This window comes from Thalia democratica, chromosome 9 (genome assembly GCF_965202585.1).
Source record: "Thalia democratica chromosome 9, ktThaDemo2.hap1.1, whole genome shotgun sequence".
NCBI lineage: Eukaryota > Metazoa > Chordata > Thaliacea > Salpida > Salpidae > Thalia > Thalia democratica.
This window is the reverse complement of record NC_139173.1, coordinates 17,791,692-17,813,851: the sequence shown is the minus strand read 5'-3', so window position 1 is coordinate 17,813,851 and position 22,160 is coordinate 17,791,692. Positions and strand designations below refer to the sequence as shown.

Here is a 22,160-nt window from a genome sequence, read left to right as displayed (position 1 = left end):
AGAAACCTTATCCTTTATGGTTTCTTTAAATTTCACGTTACTACTTATTAGTATTTGTTTAGCTTTACAGACTTGTATGGCATTAAATCAACTTTTGAAATTTTACGATTATTTTCTGCAAATTTTTAAATACTTTTAGTCTGGCATTAAGTTTTTTGTAATAAAGCAAAGTTTCTATCATTTTTAGAGACAAATAAGACTTACTGAACTTAACTCAAGCTTAGATTTGACTTAAAATAGAATTACAAGTTACAGTTGCTTAAACTTAGTTATGAAGTTAACATTTTAGATAAATAAAAATAAGTTGTTTGAAACTTTATTTGTATGACTACTTTTTTTAATTGAAAAGTTAACAAACTGCTCAGTTGAAATGCAACCTCATAATTTTGCTTGTTAATTTACAACGTCTTACTTGGCATTTCAAATTAGTTAATTGTTAGAATAATTACAGCGTTAGCTGTTACTCCAACGTAAATCACGTTACATAACTGCAGTGATTTTTGGTTTTCTCTGAAAGTTTTCCTTGAATGCGTTTTCCTACTTTTCATTACGCTGTGTTAGGTGACGTACGCATAAATAATTCAGATTATCTTTTCTATTTAGGCTTTCTACTGGCAATAACTTTGCTTTCTAGTTAGTCTTTGATTTCTTAAAACTGTATAATAACCTTTTATAGTCTGAGTCAACATTGACTTGTTTCGAAAAGGTTTAAGGTTGTTAAATAATGAAATCTTTGAAATGATAAAAGTGTATTTGGTTCAAATTTTTCTAGTTGTAATTAAAAAAAAAACTCAAAAGCACTTCATATTAAATTTATGGATGAACAAGCACATTATAATGTTTTTTACAATTAATTCTTGCTTTTAATCATTAAAGTTAAATGAAAATAATACAAGAATAATTTAAATAATTAAAAGGTAGAAATTATTTACGATTAATTACTAAATCTGAAATTCTTAAAGTATTATAGTAAAGCAACTGCTTACTTTAGCTTTTTTACTAAGATGTTGTAAACAGTCAAAAGTTGTTTTCAAAATGCTAAGGAACGTGTGTCTTAAAGTTTTATTAACGTTTAGCTTTTATGATACAACTAACTAACTTAAAAATTCTATATTTTGAAGTAATTAACTTATGTCTAACTTTTGATATATGATACCCGTTAATTTCTAACTTAAGAAATTTTAAATGAAAACGTTTACTTGTTCTTTTTAGCTTGGTAATATTTAAAACTAATTCAAATTTATGTAGTGACATATTTTAATGTCTATGATTAGCAAATAAAATTAAACCAACTCATTTAATATATTCATGTTAAACTCTTCCATACTTAACTTAGATAGAAAATGTAGTAATTTGAAAGAAAATATTTTCCTAACTGGTTTAAATGATGGCATTTTAACCGTAATTAAATATTAATTGTCTATTTATAGCAGTTTACTGACAATTAAGGCGCACAGAACGGGTGATAATTCAATCTTAGTATAGTCTTTATATATTTTAAATTAGTTTTTAGTGAATTTTGTAGGTGACTTACATTTTATTACTTTGTTTATGAACTGGATAAAAGTATTTTATAGTGAATCAAACATTTTAACTTTGTGCAATTGAATTCGTTTAGATGCAAAAGTTTAATACATTAATTACCATACTTACTTACCTCACAACTTCAATATATATAACAAATTGTTGAAAAAGTATATAGTTATATTGTGATTGTTTAGGGTTAATGAAGTATCGCTTTTGAATGAATATATTAAAGCTTAATTAATAATATAATTTTTCAAATTTTACCATGTATGTTTCGTTAGATGCTAATGCGACATTTAACTTCATATAAGTGATGGTTTTAAGATTGTTTGATAAAAAGTCAACTAAATTACAGTATTCAAACTGCATATAAAAAATATAATTCTGAGTTTTACATTTTTACTAATCTCAATCTTTTTGTTTTTCTTAAGAAACTTTTTTTAAAGTGTGCACAACTTTAGCTTTTATGTAACTTTTAATGATGCAAGACAGTAAAATTAATCACTACTTTGCACATTGATTATATCTAGGTTAGTTGGAATGTTATACTTTGATTGGAAAACGTAAAATAGATTATTAAAGAAACTTAACTTTTGATTAGGATTGTTAGCCATGACTTTAGTTAAAAGAAATTACATGAGTGTTTTTATTGTATATCGTAGGGTTTTGTAATTGTAAAGTATCATTCATTTGTCATAATTTAATTTAATTAGCCTATTATAAATTGATAAAATGCAAATATTTTTTTAAGTCAAAAATTGTACTAATTTCCTCTAAATTTTATCGTTATTGAATTTACTACATTTAACTGTGAAAGAACTCATTTTAAAGAACTCAAGCGAGTGTTTTGTCTAAACTAATGGAAACCTATTATGTAGCGTTATTGTGAAAATAATATTAAGAGATTTGTAAAATATGTTGTAAACAAATCCATAGTGTCAAAAACATCACATTTGAAAAATGTAATCTCGCTTACACTACCTAGTGGATGTTTTTTTAAGGATGTGTTGTAAATTTTGTTCTGTAAACTTTAGTTGAAATGTATTTGGTTGTCAGATACTTGAAAAGTTAGGTATATAAGCTATTAAATATGTGAGTCATTTAAAAGTTTGCTAATTTTTATTTTATACGCAAAAACGTCTTGAAAAACTTAAGTAATTCTTAATGTTTGTTAATTAGCATATACTTATCAATTTATTGTTTTATCAAACAGTTGTGTACTTATTTTAAAAAGATAAGAAAATATTTAAATAACAGTCTAGATAAAAAAATAAATGTTGTAGTTTAAAAAAAAGTTTTTAGTACATGTTAATTCTACTTATTAATTTTTTGGCTATAGTACTTAAAAAGTATAATAGGTTTCACAATCACAGCCACAATTTATAAGCCTCTAAAAAATGGTTTTATAATATATATATTCTTTTTAAAGTGTTATTAAGTTTTTCTTTATTGTTATCTTAACCAAATCATTAATTTTAACGTCCGATGAAGTTGTGAATCTGTTTTACTTTAATGTTATTTTACAAAAACAAAAGTTTTTAGCTGTTTTTGCATTCTTAACATAAAAATACTAAAAAAACTGAAACAATTTTGATTTAATGCAGACAGTTTGGATCTGCCTGCAATGTCGAAAGCAGCAAGTCCTGTCGGTGAAAAATCGCAACTTGATGTCCAACGACAAATTTCACCTGCACATAGAACCCTACCCCACCAAAAGTAAATTTAAAAATAAGCAAACTTCGAAGCACGACTCTATGCGGTGAACATAAATTTTGATCGTAAAACAAAGTTTTTGCAGCTGCCGAAAACAGCAAAAGCTGGCCTTTGGAATTGATTAGTCCCACGCCGAAATACGAAGATGAAAAAAGGGCTGAGGAGAATGTCAACAACAACGACAAGAACGCTTATGTCAGCAGCATGAACGGCGAAGACCACGCGAATAACAACGAGACCAACTCGAACAGTTCTTATATATTAAGTCTAGACGCAAACGATCCTGTTGTAGGTGAATTTATGTTTGGTAGTTTTGTGCTATTGAAATGCAAAATTCTGTTAAAATTTACTGTACTTGCAGATTAAATTTATGTAAAGCATAAAAGTAGTCTTTAAAAAAGTTCAAGTATTTCCAAAAGCTTAATAAAATAGATAAGTTGAACTGACATCTTTAACTATTTTCCCGTCGGTGTTCAAGTTTTTTATTTAACAAAAATAATTTAGGATTACACGTTTAAATTTACTTAAATTTTTTTAGTTATAATTTTTTGTTAAGTAAAAATTAGTAATACTTTTTTATTCATTTTATGATTTACTTATAACTTAAAATTTTACCGTATTTAGTTAGTATTATTACTATAGAAAAAAATATAAATAAATAAAAACTTACTCTGCGTTTATTAAATCATCAAATTTTTGTTAAGTTTCCGAACACAAAGATTTTTTGACTATACGGCTCATTAAACCACTGTCTTTTTAGTAGACTGGGCTGATTTTGTACACAACAAATCATTCAACTAACGAAGTCTTAACTCCTTAGCATAAAACGAAATAAGTTTAAAAGTGTGTGATTGAAACTGATAAAAACTAGAACTTTCAACAAATGATTGCGTAGCTATAGATACATTATTGATTATAGCCAGATAAAGTTATGCTTTTTTTCGTTTATCAAAGTATTATATGGTTGCTTTGATTAGAAGTCTGTACTTTTGAGTTTCCTTTTAATAAAAATCACAACTTTTGAATCTATTATTACACACACTACTGAACTAGTTTCTTTTAATCTTTTTTAAGTTTACTCTCAACAATAATGTGTATAAAAAGTTTAAGCTACTCCACTATTTAAAAGCTTGTAATCTCATATTAAAAAGTTGATAAGCTAACATATTTTAAAAGTATGTACTTATCAGTTAACTAAGTGTGTTTTGGTATTTTTAGTTTTTTCTCTTAAAAATAATTAACTAAAATACTTAGATGCAATTTTTTATATAACTTAGACGTAGAGTTTTCAAATTATAGGCTTGAGACTCTACGCTTCACACTTTTTAGTTAATTTGTTCAATATAGTTAAGCATTTAGTCGTCATCGAGAGAAAAAAAAACATACATACGATTTATTTGAAAAATAGTTTATTTTTAAAGGTTTTTTTTTCTACCTTTAACAAAAAAATCTAGATGATGAAGTTGTATAACAATGTTTTCTTGTAAGGTTATAAAAATAATTTATGGGCAGAACTTATTTAAAAATCATTGCGTAAGGACAAAAATAATTTGATAAAATTATAACTGTAACAAAAACAAAACAAATTATTTATCTAATGCCTTGTATAATTATATATGCCATTTATTCAGTTTTAATGTAATTACTTGAATTTTTGAAAAAAAATCTTTAAAAAAGTATTATAGAACAATCTTAATAAATGAAATAATACTCAAATCCTTATAAAATTAAGTTCAATTCAAAAATGTTTAAATAAAACGTATAATTCCTTAAAACTAGTGCTTATATATTTGTTTTTACTTAAAGTGGTTTATAAAAAGTTCTATAACTTTCATATTCAAACATATAAGTTGTTTTATTTTTAGTTTTATTTTACATAAATTACAACACACAAAAAACATACTAACTTCTTAATATGAAAAGTTATTTTTTTGTTTTTGTCACGGAAATTAATCGTATTTTTTGTTCAAATAAAAATTTTAGTTTCAGGATTTTTTAAAGGATACATAAAACAGTTAAGGTTTGTTAAAAGCTTTTTGGTTATTTAAATAAGTACTATTGAAACAGATAAGCTTAAAACTAACTTAGCTTCTACTAATTTAAAAAACGAAAAAGTTTTCTATCTGTTATACATTTGTTTCTTGAATAATATTTTTAAAGAGTTATTATTGTTACTTCACGAAACTATTAGTATAAGACTGAATGTATAAGTTGTTTTCTAAGTTTTTAATTGATAGTGAATAAGTTAAACAGTACTTTTTTTGATATATTCTACTTGAGACTTAAATATTAGAACATCAAATTTAACTCTTAGCTCGGTATAAACATAAAGTGAAATTTTATATGTATTCCCTTTAAGATTTATCTATTAATTTTTTTTTAATTTGTCAACCAAATATAAAAGTATTGCTTACAAAACCGTGCTACCAACACAAGTTTAAACTTCAATGTCGCCAAGCACCTGTAAAGCTTACATTAAAAAAACTGCCAAAAACTCGCAAATACGTCACCACGCTGAACGACGCAAACTCACGCAACTCGAAGTTTTCACATTCGCACTTCGCTTCACCGTTCCAGCCGTTCTCCTGCCTTCAGAGCGAAAAAAAACTGCTGCACCTGCGCGCACTTTTCCCACCTCACACGAAAACAACAAACTTTTTTGGCTCTTTTTTTTCACGCGCTTCCCAAACACGCAGCCACTTTAGCGTTCGCTTTTTTCCCCCGCTTTCTTGTAAGTAATTGCAAATTGACGGCTCGTCGACAGCGCTTTAGTGATAAATGGTCGCGAAGGAAGCAGCGCGATTCCATTACACGCCTAATTAATTTTCACTTTGCTTTTTATTTTAGTTTTTAAGTGACGCCGAGTGCATTGTTGTGAAGTAGTTTTCCAGCCGTTCAGGTTTTCGGCATCTTTTTTTTTGCGGTTCCTATAGTTAACAGTTTTTATTTCAAGAAAAGTTTAACTAGATTTTTTTTAATTTAACTGTTTTAGTTTTTTTTTATTGATTACTTGCAAGCTTACGTTGTTTGAAAATTTGCCATTAAGTTTGAATCGATCATGTTTTATTTATAGTTTTTGAGTTTACTCTAACCAAAATAAAGGTTTCTTAGTAATTAGTAGAACAAAATTTAAATTAAAAGTACTATAGCTCAAAGTATTTTATTGACGAAAATGCAAATATCATATACGTTATGAAAGCTGTGAAATTCACGTAATTAAATTAAAAAAAAGTTCTCAGTTAATATATATTTTTTTTTTTTGAATAAGTTTTTAGTTTTACTTTTTTTAATTTTGAGTGAGTGTAGTTGGTATGTTTGTTTTAGTTATGAAAACTTAAGTACATTAAACATAATATAGGATAATCTTAACAAGATTTGAAAATTGTTTGGCGTTATTAAGTTGAAACAAACTTAAATTATTAACAAAGCTCAGTAAATAAGCCTATTTTAGAAAATAAATTAGTTATAATGCTTTATTTAAAGCTTCTACTTGTTACTTAAGCTCATTTAATCATTTAACATCATCGGAATTTTTCAGCTCATAACTTTCACAGAAAAATTTCTAATAAACAAACGAAACAAACTTTTGACAAGCTCGTGCAATCTCGAGTCGCTTAAATTGTTTAAAATTCATGAGCCAAATGGCTAACTAGTTGCCACCTTGTTTACTGCCACTTTTACTAGAATTACACTTTTTTACGAAAGTTGGCTTGTAAGTCACTTTTCTGGCTTGCTTCGTTGTGTGAATGAATTATTCAGGTATTTTTTATTTTTTAATATTCCAAAACGGTTTGCTGCCTAATCTTAATAAAAAGTGTGCTCCGCGGTTTTTTTTACGTTTATTTTCGTCTCTATGTTTAATTTATAATGAACATTTATTAGTGGACTTTAATAAATGTATATAAATATAATAATTTTAAAATACTAAATACAAAACGTTAGCAAGCTGCATTGTAATTTTTTTTTAAATAAGTTTGCTTCTTTCTTTTAGATAACATTAATTGTTTTATATAACGCACAAATACATGTCATTTAGTTTTATAAGCAATCTGAATAATATTTGCTAGTTATCAAAAAAACACGGTTTTTAAGTGTTTTCTTTAATATAAATTTAATAATTACTAATCATAGTTTTTTATCTATAAATAAAATTAAATTTTGAATAAAAATCCTGCCAATACTTTATTTTTTGATAAATAAGCTAAAGCTTAGTATTGGTAACATTCGAATATATTAGAAGCTTACTTGCTAACTTTATAAAATTTATTTATAAATAAAACACAACTTAGTTTTGGATTGTCTTTTTCACTCTGCTAGCTTTTCTATACCGTAAATTTAAAAAAAAATGCTTTTAATTTATTCACTTGTACCATTTTCTGTAACATAGTCTTGAAAACGCTTTCTCATGTTATTTTATTAGCCGGTTTTAAGAAAATTAAAAAAAAGTTTCAAAATAAATACAAGTTGTCAAACACCGTTTCTTCACCAACTTTACTCCGAACAGCGCAAAGCAACGACGACACAACTCACCGCCGCGCCAACCTCCACCAGCAACCGACGTTTCGCGCCTCCCTGCAGCGCCAACCCAAGATTGAAGCGCCGGCGTCGCCCCGCTCCCCCCAAAACGACCAGGTCGAAGGCAAGGACGAGACGCAGAGGTCGTCCAGTTCCCGCCGCTTCGACCGACCGGATCAGGCGGAAGAGTTGGAGTTGTCACGTGACATGAGCTCGAACCAATCGTACTACTCGAGCAAGCAGGCTCACGAGATGGACATGCAACCGCAGGAGGCCAAGGTCGACCGGCTTTCAAAGTACAAGGCGACGGAAAATTCGCGCAAAGCGAGAACGCCCGACAGCGCGTTCAACGCGTACAAGAAGGGCGGCACAGCGCCACCAAGTGCCGACAGGTACGAAGGAGCTAAACCCAACGACGACGCCCGGGAATACCCGGATGCGGAAGTCGACGAGTCGTGCAGCAAGTTCGACGACAGCGATTACGTCACGGACCACCAGCAGACGTGGGCTCACTCGCATCACATGATCGGTTCGAAGGAGGACAAGCCGGTTGAAAAGTGGTTGGAGCACAGGCACGGTGGAAGGGTGAAGGGGATTCGGTACTCGGAAGGTTCGCCGTCTCACGCCTCGTACAGCGGCACCACCGGTCGAGAGTACCAGTCTCGCAGACGATACGGTAAATTTATTTATAACCATATAGTTTGAAACAATCAATAAAAAAAGAATTAACGAATGTTATTGTACATGTTATAACATTGCTAGTTTTTGGATATTTAGTGTTTTAATTGTTTGTTTTTAAGTACTGGATGCTATTTTTTAAAACAAAAATATAAAATTCAAGGTTAACTATAAAAGCTGTTTAATTTTCTAAACATATATATAGTAGAAAAATAACTTTAAAAATTCATTAAGAAAACTAATTTAGCTGAAAACTGTTTCTGTTTTCTAATACTTCTGTAATATACTACAGATGTGATATACTTTTAAACTAAACTAATATTGTATACAAGTTATCTAATACACAAAAAGTAAGCTTTTAATTGTTCTTTTGTTTACTATTTTTGATACTCAATACTTTTAAATAATTTGGAGCTATATAAGCTTTAAAGAAAGTGTTACGTTTTAGTTTTTTAACATATATATTACATTATGTTTAAAGCTTTCTTCTACATAGTAGTCTTTTTAAACTTTGTTTATTTATAAAAAAGTTTCACTGTAAATTCAATGTTTAGCAAGCAATCTTAATAACTATAGTTCTAATCTACAAACATATTATTAGGTCGCGCTCCTCAGCAACGACATACCCAGTATTATAAAAAAGGTCAGTTTAATTTATGAGTTATAATATAAAAGTTGTGATTTAATAAGTAAATGTTTTTTTTTATGATTTGTATTTATTAACTAACAAGTTATTGTAGTTGCTAAATAATGCAAAATAAGTGTTTATAAAATTCTGTCATTTAGTTCATCGGTAGTTTGTTTGTTAGTTTATGAAAGCTAGACATTTCGTACATAAAAAGCGATATAAGTTATAATAGCCATAGGTCGTCAGTTTTGTTTTAATTAAGCTGTAGTCATGATTACTCTATTCGGTAAAATACAAGTTGCAAGTTTAATTAAGTGCTTTTAAGTTATTTGTCATCATAATACACAAACACATCTACACCGTATGAAAGCTATGTATTTTGCAGGTTACTGTAGTGATACGGAGAGTTATGACCACTCTTACCAAAATTCAGATGAACTTTACCGCTTCAGCGAAAATGAGATGAAAAGTTCCAGAAAAAGCAATGCTATTAGATACAATAGCTCTAATGTAAATTTCTTGTTGTTTTATATAGTGTTTTATTTTTAAATTTTTCACATAAAACTTGTATGTTTCTGCCACAAAGTATGAAAAAAAAATCTGCAAATAAAAACAAAAAGTTGAATCTAGTTGTTTATTGTTTTTTCATCACTAATTTATAAAAAAATCTAGTCTGAGCACAAAAAACTGATGTAGGATTTGCTTATTTAGTAATGCTTATTTAGAATATAGCTTAAAAACTAAAGTTTGTTGTAATAGTTTTTTAAACTTCTTTCATTACATACAAAACATTAGCGAAGAAAAATTTAAATTTTGTTTCAACTTATAAATTGCACCAAAGCTCATATTACTTTACAATTGTTTTTTCAAGGATCATTTTCACCAGCGGCAGCAGAAGCCTCGAAGGTACACGACTGCCGACAAGGTTTCAAAATCTTCCACTCTTCCCCACCAGCACCGCCACACTACTTCCTCCAGACACAATAATTTTGGTTGGTTTTTTAATAAAAAGCAGTTTTACAAGGCGACTATCTGGTTGAAACACTTAACAAAGTATAAATTTTACTTAGTTGTTTACGTTTTTATTTTGCATTTAATCTAAAAATTAAGACGCATTAATTCTAGTTATGATTATGTAAGGTCTCTTTAAAAGCAGATGCATTGGTTTTATACTAATATTTTTAATCGTATCCACTATTAATAAATATAGAGCTGCTTCTTCAATCTAACATGACTTGTTGAGACGTTTTTTTTCAGGGCATTACGATGAAAATTGGGAACATCACTCTTTGGTTGGCGACGAAGGTTTCTACGGGCTTTCGGGCAGGCTGCAAAGCAGTGTAAAGATATCTGGTCATCACCAGCGAAGTGCGCATCGCAGCGAGATGCGGTCTTCCAGCTCCGGCCGCACCAGAAGAATGTCAACTTCTTACAACTGCATACCGCACTCGTTAGTAGCACGGTTAAAATTTGCTATTAAATATGTTTTTTATATTAAACAAATTAAAAGTTTATCACGAAATGGTTAAATCCATTTTGTAGTAGTAACAGCTCAATAAAACATAGCTTACTGTATTTTTGAATAATTGGAACAACTAATATAATATATGAGTTTTTATTGAACTGACGCCTTTCTCAATAGTTGTTACTTTTAGTAAAGCTTTATAAACTACTAAAGTTGTTTTTTGATTTTCCCGCGGGTCTTGCTTGTCTGGATTTTTAAGATTTACGTCATAATACGTTGTTACTGATATTTGAAATATTATTGATTTTGTAGTAAAGTTGTATTGTATAACTTCTATACTCTTACATTTGTTTCAAGTTAACTTTTTAGGTTAATACTAAACAAGTTTAATAATTACTTGTAGAAAAAATTAAAAAGTTTGTTTATTTCTAGTTAGTATTGATCACTATAATATTATTTTTTAATGAACTTTTTATAATCAGAATATAATGATCTATACTAAGTTTTATAAAAAACTTTTTTATTTAAATATTATTGCTGCAGATAAAAAATGTTGAGAAAATAAATTAAGTTTTTATGAACATTAAAGCTAAATATTCTTATGTGTACTTTACTGAACTACTGTTCGAATGATATTTAATTTAAGGTAACAATTTTTATATTTTATTTGTTAGATTAACAACTATACTGAAATTGATATCGCTTAAAGAAATTAACTTTTGATTAACTAGTAAAATAAAAGAAATTATTAAGCAAGTAATTAAAATAAACTTTTCAAAATATAAATGTATTTTAGTACAAAAAAATTATAATGAAAACTATTGTTATTTACTTGTATAATATTTACTTGTGCCTTAAAATAAATATATTAAAATAATAAAAAATAATATTTCAAAGTAAAAACAAAACAACATACAAGAGCAATTATTATTTGTCAAAAAAAGTTTATTCAGTTTTAACTTTTTACTGAATGCATAAACTTTTATAAAATACACATTTTTTTCCATTAACTGAACCAATCATTTTCAATCATATTTGTATGTCATATGTTTAAACTATAGATAAAATTTCAAAACAAAATTCAGAAAAACATACAACATTGAAAAGAGTGGTAGAAGGTCAAGCGACGACTTGAGTGGCAGATCCATTAAACAGGCGGACATTAATTATTCGAAAAACAATCAATTTGTAAATGTTGCCGCGAAAACCTCCTACGGCCACTTGAGTCAAGACAGAGTGAAAAATTACAAGTATCGAAGCAAGACAAAGTCGAATCAAGGTGAGTTTCAAGGTGTTGGTAGGTTGTATAATCTGATAAATGAAAATTTATGTCATGTTTTTTTTTTAGGTTATTATTTTTTCTTTTTAATTGCAGGCAGGGAAAGCATGCAACGTATACAGCCGTCAAGCAGCTCAGAAGAAGATGAGATTTTACCCGAGTCCACACCAGAGTGCTCCAGTTGCGAGGAAGGTGAGTTTCTTTATTTTGTTGAGATTTGTTGGAAAATTGTTTTGTTTAATACCGAAAGTATAAAGTTAATTTATTGACATAGTAGCTAAACTCTTTTACAACACTTTTATAAAACATACAAGCAATATTTAATTTAAATGCATTAAGTTAAAAAATATTTTTTCTCCATTATATTAAAAATATGTAAGCAAATAAAATTATAAAAACAGTTTTTTAATTCATTATTTTTGTCTAGAACTTTGTTTTTGACCTAAATACATTTTGTTTTATTTCGGATTGGCTTGCATATATTTATTTTGTTTGTTTTTATTAATAATCAGACAGCAAAAGTAATAGGAGCAAGTTTGTAAAATATTCGCCTGAAAGACATCAAGACGCTCCTTTGAATCGACATTCAGAGGTTCAATATCGTCGTCGTAAAACTTATATGTTGATAATTGAAATGTCTGTTGTAATAAAAGCACTTGTTGTTGTACATAATCAAACAAATTGTATGCTTTTATGTGTATTGTCTAAAATGTAAACACTTACTAGAAAAAGTCCATAAAAACAGTATTTTTTTAAGATGTTGAAAATATTACAAGTTAACGTATAATGATTCTAAATTATTTTGAAAGGTTTCTTTAATATTCAAATATGATCAGCGTTTTAGTTATCATCTACTTAAAATAGTATGCATCAGTTTGAAAATGTGCTGCTTTGAATAAATAAAATTTATGTTTATTTCTTATTAAGTTTATGATCTATTGATTCCATATTTTATGCCGGAACAGTGAAATTTTTACATTTAATTGCTTTTGACCTGTTTACTCGCACTGCTGTTTGAATGCATGTGGGCACGGCTGATTTGTTTGGGTTGAAAGTAATTTTACCTTTTATACTGAAGCGAGTTGTATGGTGATCACAGAAACAGAAGCTCCGTTCGTGTCGGAGCACGAGAAAGTGGAAGAGATATTGCACGCCTCGTCTCCGTGGCACTTCCGCAAACACCGGCACGCCCAACCTAGTTTAACACCTCACAAGTTTATGAAGCACCCGAAGGTTTCACGGCGGTCGACTCTGCCGTACATAGAAGACACCGCGGAAACTCTTTCCGAAGACTCTGAATCGCCATCTTTTCAGAGCGAAAGTACGTCTCGAAGTAAAACTGATGGCAAAGTTCGTCGTCACACTTCGATGACCTCTGAACTGTTTGAAAAGTCTCGGCTGAGGTTGAACAGCATATCTTTCATAAAAACGCTGATGGACGGACAGTTAAAAAATAAAAATAGTTTGTGTTCTAGTAACAGCAATGTAAATAACAACAAGGTTTGTTTTTTCACAACAGTTAGAGTCGGTGATGGTTTCTAAACTTTTTGTGAATCTTTTTCCAAAAAGTTTACGTTAAAAAAGTTATTGTCAACGTTTTTTAATATGAGATCATAAAAAAATTAAATAATTTATTGGCTGAATTGAGGTTTATTCTAATAATCAAGAAAATTTCATAAGGCTTTATGGTAATTAATGTAGTTTCAATAAAACTCAGCTTTAAAAGTTTGACTATAAGTACAGTCTTTGGAATTTATTAAGTTTTTATTCCACATTGAATAAAACAATAATTTCGTAAGATTTAGATAGATATTAGTTTATCTCATAGTTGTATTGTGTGTTGTAATTCATTAATGTTGTTTTGTGGTAAATTTAACAGCTAATTATTACAATTTCAAAGTATATATAGTTTTAGCCAAGTATTTTTTCTATTTATATCTTAAGTATGTACGTGAATATTGTATCGTTAAAAGTTGCTTGTTAAATTGTTTCTTTTAGAAAAATCTAATAAAGTGTTAAAATTATTTTGACGGTTTTTAAAACAATTTACAAAGCTATATATACTGTTTTTAGTTTAAGTTCAAGCTAAATAAACTTAACAACGCCTAAGAATTCATTTAAATATTTTTAATTCTAAGCAAACTAGATAAATTAATTACTTACACTGCAAATTTATATAAAATAATCTCAAACTTTATAAATTTATCAATTTATTAATGTTACAACGTTTCTCCTTGAGAAATAAGTCACACGGTTCAACAGAGTTTCAAATTAGCTAGTTATTGATTTTATACCCCTTGCTTTTTTATACTGTTTGAAAATTATTTCAGATAAAATTAAAATATAATATCTTTATTAATACTTTATATTTTCCAAATACTATATCTAATCAAATTTATGCAATAAAGTTTTTTTGAAGACCAAAAAACTTTTTTTTTTGTTTTATTGGTTAAAAACAAGTTTTAATGTTAGTATGTTTATAACACATGTTTTAAAGTAATTCTGATGTCTATGACCACTTGTCCATGTAATACAATACTCTTTTAAAACCTGATAATAACACTTTTCGCATATTTTACTTAAATGTAGTAAAATATGTGTAAAACCTTTGTACAGTTTAGTATTTTCAAAAATTTTAATGATACAAAAGTTAATTTAAAAAATATTAACAAACATTTAAGAAAAATCTTTTAATACTTTTCTTCTCGTAATTTGAACAAATGTGGTTTTTCAGCAATTGGTGTCTTGGCAACCCTCAACAGACGGAAAGAATTTAATTGGTCGGATGATATTAGATCGTTACTCAATTCCCGCAACCAACCAGTTAGGTGAAAGCATTCCGCCTTCAGAAAACATACTTGGATTACAGGTGAAACTCATTTGTCAGTATCGGAAAACGAAAAGTTTTCAGAACAAAAATCAATTTTATAAACTAAGCTTGTTTTATTTAGCCAAGCAAGCTGTAGTTAATCAGAGGATGTTCAAAGCATAATTTTAGTAATTAATAAATAAGTTTTTTAGACGCATAATTTTGTGTAACTTTTTATTAGAATTTTGTTTTTATAAAAGACTTTACTTACTAAATGAACTTATTTACATATTGTCGATTATTTTAAAAGTTAGGAAGTTGTTGAAATTTTTAAATACTGGGAATTCTAAACTACCTAAACATAAGTACTGTTTTTTAAAAGTTTTTTTCTATGAAGCAGATATAATGTATTCCATTAGCTTTATCAAATATATTACTGCACATATTATATAAAGTAATTCCATGTAGTAGATATCTTAATACTATATAAAATGCTTCTAAAAGGTAACAAAAGAGCTATTTCTTTATATATTGAAAAAAAAAACTTGAAAATTACACTATCCTCAACTTGTTTGTTTCATTCTAGCTTCTTTCATCAACTCCTTTACAATTTTTTCGCAGGTGATCGGAGGAAAGAAGACGGAGTCCGGCAGGCTGGGAGCGTTCGTGAAGAAGGTGAAGAGGGGGAGCGTTGCCGACAAGAAGGGACACCTGAAGCGGGGGGACGAGGTGATAATGTGGGACAAGACGTGTTTGCAGGACGCCTCGTACGAGCAAGTCTGTGACGCGATACTCGCCTCCAAGTCGCACAGACTGGTGAGAAAGAGTTTTTGATGCCTTTAATTTATGTCGTTGTGAACCCGTGACGTTGGCTTATTTTTATAGTTTTATGTGTAATACATAAAAATAATTTTTATATGATGCAGCTGTGTTACTATGCTGAGACGTATTGTTATAATTTTTAGGTAACTTGTAATTTTTTTAACATTTTTTTTTCTATTAGAATATAAGTATTGAAAGAATAAAGCTGCATTAATGTTTAAAAAAAAATCAGCCAAATACTCCGAGTCATTTTGTTTTACTAATACTAATTATAAGTCTAAATTAAATGTTCTACTTTTAATTCACTAAAAATTTAACTAAAAAGTTTTGATCAGTGTAAGTTCAAAGTTAAATGATTTTTATTTATTTAAGTTTTAATTTGCTTTCCTTTTTTTTTAATAAATATAGTCAGTAAATTGTAAAACTTAACTATTGTTTTATTATTAATCTTTAATTGAAATAAATAACAACTTTAATGTAATTGTGAGGAATTTAAAACTGGGTTTAAAGTACTATCTGTTTTCTAGTCACTGAAAATAGGTAAATTTTTAAGTTTTTTACATTGTATTTTTAGTAAAATCAGTTAAAATATTGCAAAATTAAGTTTTATTTCTATTAAACGTAAATAAGTACAATTTAATGTTATGTGCTTATTTCTTTCTTTTAGAATTTAAAGTTTTATTAACGACCAATGGTAGTAGCTAAACTATAGAAGTATTAAGTTGAATTAATTAAAATAAGAGGGTTTTAACATTTTCTTTCTAAATTTTAGACTTTAAGTATTAATGAAACAGCTGAGGTGATTTGAACAAGTTTAAATAAGTTCTACTGACAGAGTTTTCAATATGTATATATCAAAAACTTGAAATAAAAAAGGTGTTAATAAGATGTAGTTTTATATTTATTTAGTTGCTATATTTTTTAAAAACATAAAGAAATTATATTCTGAGATAAAATGTTTCTAACTTACTTCTTTTTATACCATATTTGCGCCAATTAGTTGAATTATGGTTAGCTGTGTTTTAATAGCTTTTTAATAGTTACTATAGTTTACATAAAACTAAACTTATTTAAAACAAATAACTATGCTTAAAATAATTTTAAAAACACTTTTTTACTTAAGTTTACTTTTTTATACCCCAAAATTAAAATTTTTTGATAACAAGCTTTAGTAAACAATAATATAATAGTTTATTCTCTTGAGATGGTGAATTTTTTATACCTATGTTAGTGGTTTCAGTGCATATTGCGTATAATGTATTTTCTCCTTTTCCGTAAAGTTCACACCGTTTTATCGATCCATTCAACAATAATTAACTGACCCTTTTTAAGAGAAAACTCAACAAAAAAAAAAAAAGTGATTTAGTATTTATATATCCAGATGTTGTAGTATTTTTATAAAACATTAGTTTTTGTGAAAATAGAAAACTTTTTTTTTTAATAAAAACTTTTACTTACTGTAGTTAGTTTTCAAAAATTCTTATTTGTGTTGAGAAACTATTTTTGATATTTTTTGTTAGTATTTAGAAGTTTTTGTACAAACTTGATTAATTATTATATTTGTAAAAATAAAAAGTTTTTAACAAGATATCAAACTGAAAGTTTTTGCATTCTAAAAAAAATTTAAATATAATTTCTATGTAAGTAAAAAGCTGTATAAATAGTTTTTTTATTTTAATTTTTTTTTTTTAATTCGTACTTGATGATTTTCTAGATATTTAAGGTACTTTCAATATTTAATTATACTGACTTGTAACCGATCGGAATAAATTAAGGTCGAGTTGTTGGTGTCCCGACCAATCGAAGACACGCCTCGGATTCCCGCTACGCGCCGCCACCAGCTCATCAACCAATCAAGCAGCAGCTCGTTCGACTCGGCCAAGCGTGACGACGACCCGTACATGAAGTCGCGTCACGTGACCAGCAGGATGAGCCGGCACCACCAGAGGGAGTACCATCCGACTTCCATGAGCTCCTTCGCCTCTTCCAGTCAGCTCAGGGAGGCTCACGCGCCGCCTGGGAGACTGCAGGTTTGTTGTATAACTTGATGTATGCTTGCAAAGCTGAATAAAAGATTATTTTAATAAATTTTTGATATTTTCTTATATACATTTAATATATCAAGGCATATGCCAGAGTGTTGTTTAAAGCACAAATTTGAAGCATAAACCGTTTAAAATTTTCATAATTAAGTTTTTTCAATGAACAAGCTGAAGTTACTGCTTAGCAGTATGTATGATAAACATCCAATAATTTATTAAATAAAATCTATACTTTAACATACTTCTAGGTACGGTTGAGCTATGAAGTTGAGTCAGAGCAACTGTACGTTACTATCATTAAAGCCAACGATTTGACGTTGAGGCAAGGAATTTTCAAACGAAATCCTTATGTCAAAATGTATCTTTTGCCGGGTAATTATTTTTGTACTTAATCATTTTGCCGGTTATTGGTTTTAAATAATTTATTCTACTAACTTGATAGTTAGTTAAACACTATCTACGATATACTTCTAATAACATGTTTCAATTTTATTTTAGAAATTTAGAGCTACTTAATTTGTAAAACTTTAGCCGTCATTTAAACTTACTAATCTAAATTTCTTAGTTTTTGTTTTTAGACTATTAATACTTGATTTCAACTACCTGATCTACAATATCTTGTTTTTATGCATATAAACAAGAACTATAAAAACTTATATAAAAAAAACAAATAGCTTGATAGACATCTTGTTTTATGGCATCATAAGACTAAGCAAATTGATCAACATGGAACCTTTAAATGTCATTATAACTAGTTAAAATATTTCTTAAGAGTTGTTTTTATTGCGATAATTTATCTTTAAAAGCAATTAAACGCCGCAGATCGCAGTGAATCTTCGAAGCGGAGGACGAAGACGGAGAAGAAGACGTTGTCCCCGCAGTGGAACCAGTCGTTCGTGTACGCTCCCGTCACGCAGAACGACCTCGGGTCGATGAGCCTCGAGCTCAGCCTGTGGGACCTCGACAGATCCGTGGACTCCAACAATCACTTCATCGGAGAGGTATTGAATTTTCAATACTTTAAACAGTCACCTTTGACATGGATTGCATTTTAAAATTTTAACATCTAAATAGTTAATTAATAAGAAAGTGTTATTTTTTATATATTAATTTTTTTTAAGCTGTATACAGTATAGTAAAATATAAAACGACTGTTTCTATAAAGTTTCAGTGTAATTAAAACTAATCTAGATATTTATGCCTTTTTGTTCTAGTATAGATGATTTTATCATTGAAATAAATACTTTCTGTACTATTACTTTTCGACAACTTAAAACACAAAACTTTGAAATTTTTGCAGCTTTACTTGAGTATTAAAATAACTGTATTGTATTCAAAGTAAGATGTTTCAGGTAATAATCGACCTCGGGCTGGCAGCGTTGGACGACAGGTCTCAGTGGTACGAGCTGCTGCCGATTGGCTGCGAACTTCGCCACAAGAAGACTTATTCCGGAAACTTCACCTCCAGGAGGGACTTCTCGCCAAACCACAATTCCCGCTCTTCTTCCCAGCAAGCCATCAACCAGAATAATTCCTCGTCAGTCGCAAGTTTCGCTGATCATAACTTGCACGCCGCTGACTATAAAAACAAGTTATTTCCGCATCTAGCATTGTTTTAAAGTGCTCACAGCTTTTTGAAATTCTTAGATATTTTTGTACAGCTACATACTTAGTTTCGTGCGTTTTTTAAAACAATCACAGCTATTCCAACTTTATTTCAAATTTTCTTACAACATTTTTGCTGAAAAGTTTTGTTGTAGTACTTAGCATATTTCTTACCTGAAATTAAAAAAGTTAAAGTTTATGTAAATAGTTGAAATAGTGTAAAGTTTTGATCTTAACATTTGATAAAGTGACTTATTTTACTACACTACCTATTTAATTTAATGTTTTACGGTATATCTTGCATATCATTTAAAACACACGTAAAAATTTTACCAAGGTTTACATAATTTTCTTTTGACAGGAAAAGCAACTTTCATATTTGCACGTCTTCCAGCGGTTCCATCAACCAAACAGCGAAACAGTCGTATCACGAAGACCCGGTCAACAAAAGGCACCGCAGAAAACTGCCTGTCACTCCAATGCATGCATCTCACACTTGTTTGTTGTTTTGATACTTGTATTTTAAACTATACTAGGCATTATTTTGCTTCTTTATTTTTTTATTTTAAATTTTATGTACGTTACCTCGTACCTAATTAAAACATATCTTTGACGTATTTAATCATAAACTACCTATTTCACAGGTTCCTTGGTGTTTTTAATAAAGTTCTTAAACCTTATCAGAAGTATACGTTTTGTTTAGTTTTCATAAAGTTTGTCTGTCTTTTCAGCTCCATTTGCCTTTTAGTTATAAGCATCTAAATCCTTTCTAATCCTGACCTCTCTGTTTATAGCTTGTTAAATATTTCATAATTTTCAGTCACATTCTGTTTTGCTTCGATGCATCGTAACTAAACCTGACACAAAATTAAATTTAATTTTGTACATATATACTTTTTTTTGCTCTATATATTTTTTGGTTTCTTCATTAGCTAAGTTTTATTTTACAATCTTTGAAAAGAAAATAAAACATACATTTTTGCTTATTTAAATTAAATAACAATTTTGTAAACGAAAAATACTAACGTAACTTGATAAAAGCAGTTGTAGTTTTATATATATAAATATTTATATTTTTTATTGATAAAAATATAAATTGTCAAGTAAAGATAATTTGATATTTCCACGAATATCTATCTAAAACTCTATAAACTTGTGTTTGACAATACAGTGAAAAAATTACTTAATCAAACTTTCTTTAACATGCTTGCAGTTTTTTTTTTTCAAGTACAAAATTTGAAAAAAACTATTCTTAAATTAAATTATTTATAACATCAACAACTTCAAGTTTTGCAATATTTATAAAGAACTTACCTACCAAGTTTTTTTTTGCTTATGATTGCTGAAGTAGTATGGTTTTCCTCCTATTTTCAAACATAGAATGTTCGGATATTTACTATACTTCGTTTTATTTAAAAATAGTCTCATCATTTCTTAAACTTTACTGCTAAAATTTCGCACAAAGAAAAATTTCTTCTGCAATTTCTGACCTTGTTTACTGTGTTGTAGTCGAGTTTATATTTTTTGAATAGTTTTTTCTATCAACGAGGTTTGTAATTTCAGTTTTCGAAGCAAACACTTTCGGGTCAGACGGCAGTTTGTCGATGAAAGGGGTGGGCAAGCACCAAAAGTATTTTTCGGAGCGCGACCTGAAAGTAATTTACAATCAGCAGGAGCCGAAAACGAGGCACCTCCCTCAGACCGGATCTTCCAAAGTAATTTTTAGCTGTGGTTTTCAAAAATGTCAACCATACAAGTTTTTGTTCACTTTCCATATAAGTTAATATAGATATTATATTTTTTATTATATTATTTTTATAGATTAAGTTTGTTTATATTTTCATTTTAACTTTTGGATCAAATTTAAGCTCAAGCAGCTATTTGGTACTAAAAATTTCAGCAATATGTTTGATATTTAATAAAATTTTAAGTTATTACTATAAGTTAAAACTATTTTTTATTTCTTTTTACTATTCAACTAAAACTTTAATACTTAGAAACAATTATGGTTCACATATTCTGATCAGCAACATGTTTAAAACTTATACACAAAAACAATTTATAGCTAGTGGTTTAATAAGCAAAAAGCGTTTAACTTTTGTCTAAAAGACATCACAACAACTTTAAAAACCTTTGAATCTTTTTATCGCAACATTTAAACTTGTTAACACAATCTTAAACTTAAGACTAGAATAATAAAAGTAACTGCATTTTTTTTTAATCAGCAAGTGTATGCTGTTAGCAACCAGAGCCAGCCAGGTTCGTCACCTGGCAACTCCAAGCAGAAGGGGTCTCGTTGGTATGACAACCAGGCGAGCGCTCCGAGCCACTCTAGATACAATGAAAGTGATCGGAGGCTGGGGAGTAACATGGAAGACAGAACTGATGTGAACATGTCAGTTGTGAATTGAGTTTTTATTAATTGTGCTGTTTACCAACATCTGGTGCACTTTTGCTATTTTTATTTACTAAAACACTAAAATAGTTTAATAGTCTTATGATTTAATAAATTTATGTACTTTTTTTTTGAGTACGAAAAATAAGTAAAAACCAAATTTATAACGGTTATAGTAATAATGCAAAAAAAAACTAAATATAACGTTTATATATTTTTAGTAAAATACTGGTGTTACCAATTTTAACTTATTAATATTTAAACTCCTGTTTTTAGAAGTCAACAGAAAATTTGTCATGTGTTTAAAAAATTAACACATAAAAAACTGTTATGATTAAGTAATCTTTACACAGTAAATTTATTATGCACACTTAATTATTTTATATTGTTTCTAGTGTGCACATTTCGCTCTGTATAATTTTCCAAAATTATCTTGTTATTTTTTTCATGCTTTCAGGAACAGAGGATAAAACATTTTACATAAATATAACGAAGTTTATTCATAAGATTATTTTTAAAAAACTAAGAAGATTATTTAATTGGTAATGTTTAGTACAACTCTTTTATCAAGATACTCTCAGAATTATTTTCTTTATATGCAGTTTGAATACTGTAATTTAGTCAACCTTTTATCAAACATAACTTGTTGGTTAACTAACTAAATTTTATGTGCAAAATATTT

At 28.6% G+C, this 22,160-nt stretch overlaps 1 protein-coding gene across 3 annotated transcripts in view; it reads left to right on the top strand.

Annotated features, from left to right (window-relative positions):
• LOC145843774 (regulating synaptic membrane exocytosis protein 2-like) overlaps positions 1 to 22,160 on the top strand; it is a 36,537-nt gene that overhangs the window by 9,368 nt on the left and 5,009 nt on the right. Inside the window, exons 5-23 of one of the 3 annotated variants that reach the window (XM_082950998.1) lie at positions 3,132 to 3,243; positions 3,326 to 3,532; positions 7,745 to 8,431; positions 9,035 to 9,076; positions 9,447 to 9,571; positions 9,933 to 10,053; positions 10,319 to 10,511; positions 11,612 to 11,805; positions 11,902 to 11,997; positions 12,318 to 12,397; positions 14,540 to 14,674; positions 15,236 to 15,430; positions 17,212 to 17,466; positions 17,727 to 17,850; positions 18,301 to 18,479; positions 18,831 to 19,069; positions 19,445 to 19,581; positions 20,647 to 20,798; positions 21,309 to 21,478. In XM_082950998.1, the coding sequence (XP_082807124.1) occupies positions 3,132 to 3,243; positions 3,326 to 3,532; positions 7,745 to 8,431; positions 9,035 to 9,076; positions 9,447 to 9,571; positions 9,933 to 10,053; positions 10,319 to 10,511; positions 11,612 to 11,805; positions 11,902 to 11,997; positions 12,318 to 12,397; positions 14,540 to 14,674; positions 15,236 to 15,430; positions 17,212 to 17,466; positions 17,727 to 17,850; positions 18,301 to 18,479; positions 18,831 to 19,069; positions 19,445 to 19,581; positions 20,647 to 20,798; positions 21,309 to 21,478 (3,443 nt within the window). Of the gene's footprint in view, positions 1 to 3,131; positions 3,244 to 3,316; positions 3,533 to 7,744; positions 8,432 to 9,034; positions 9,077 to 9,446; positions 9,572 to 9,932; positions 10,054 to 10,318; positions 10,512 to 11,611; positions 11,806 to 11,901; positions 11,998 to 12,317; positions 12,398 to 14,539; positions 14,675 to 15,235; positions 15,431 to 17,211; positions 17,467 to 17,726; positions 17,851 to 18,300; positions 18,480 to 18,830; positions 19,070 to 19,444; positions 19,582 to 20,646; positions 20,799 to 21,308; positions 21,479 to 22,160 lie in introns of all 3 variants that reach the window. The other 2 variants (XM_082950999.1, XM_082950997.1) reach the window with 2 other exon arrangements.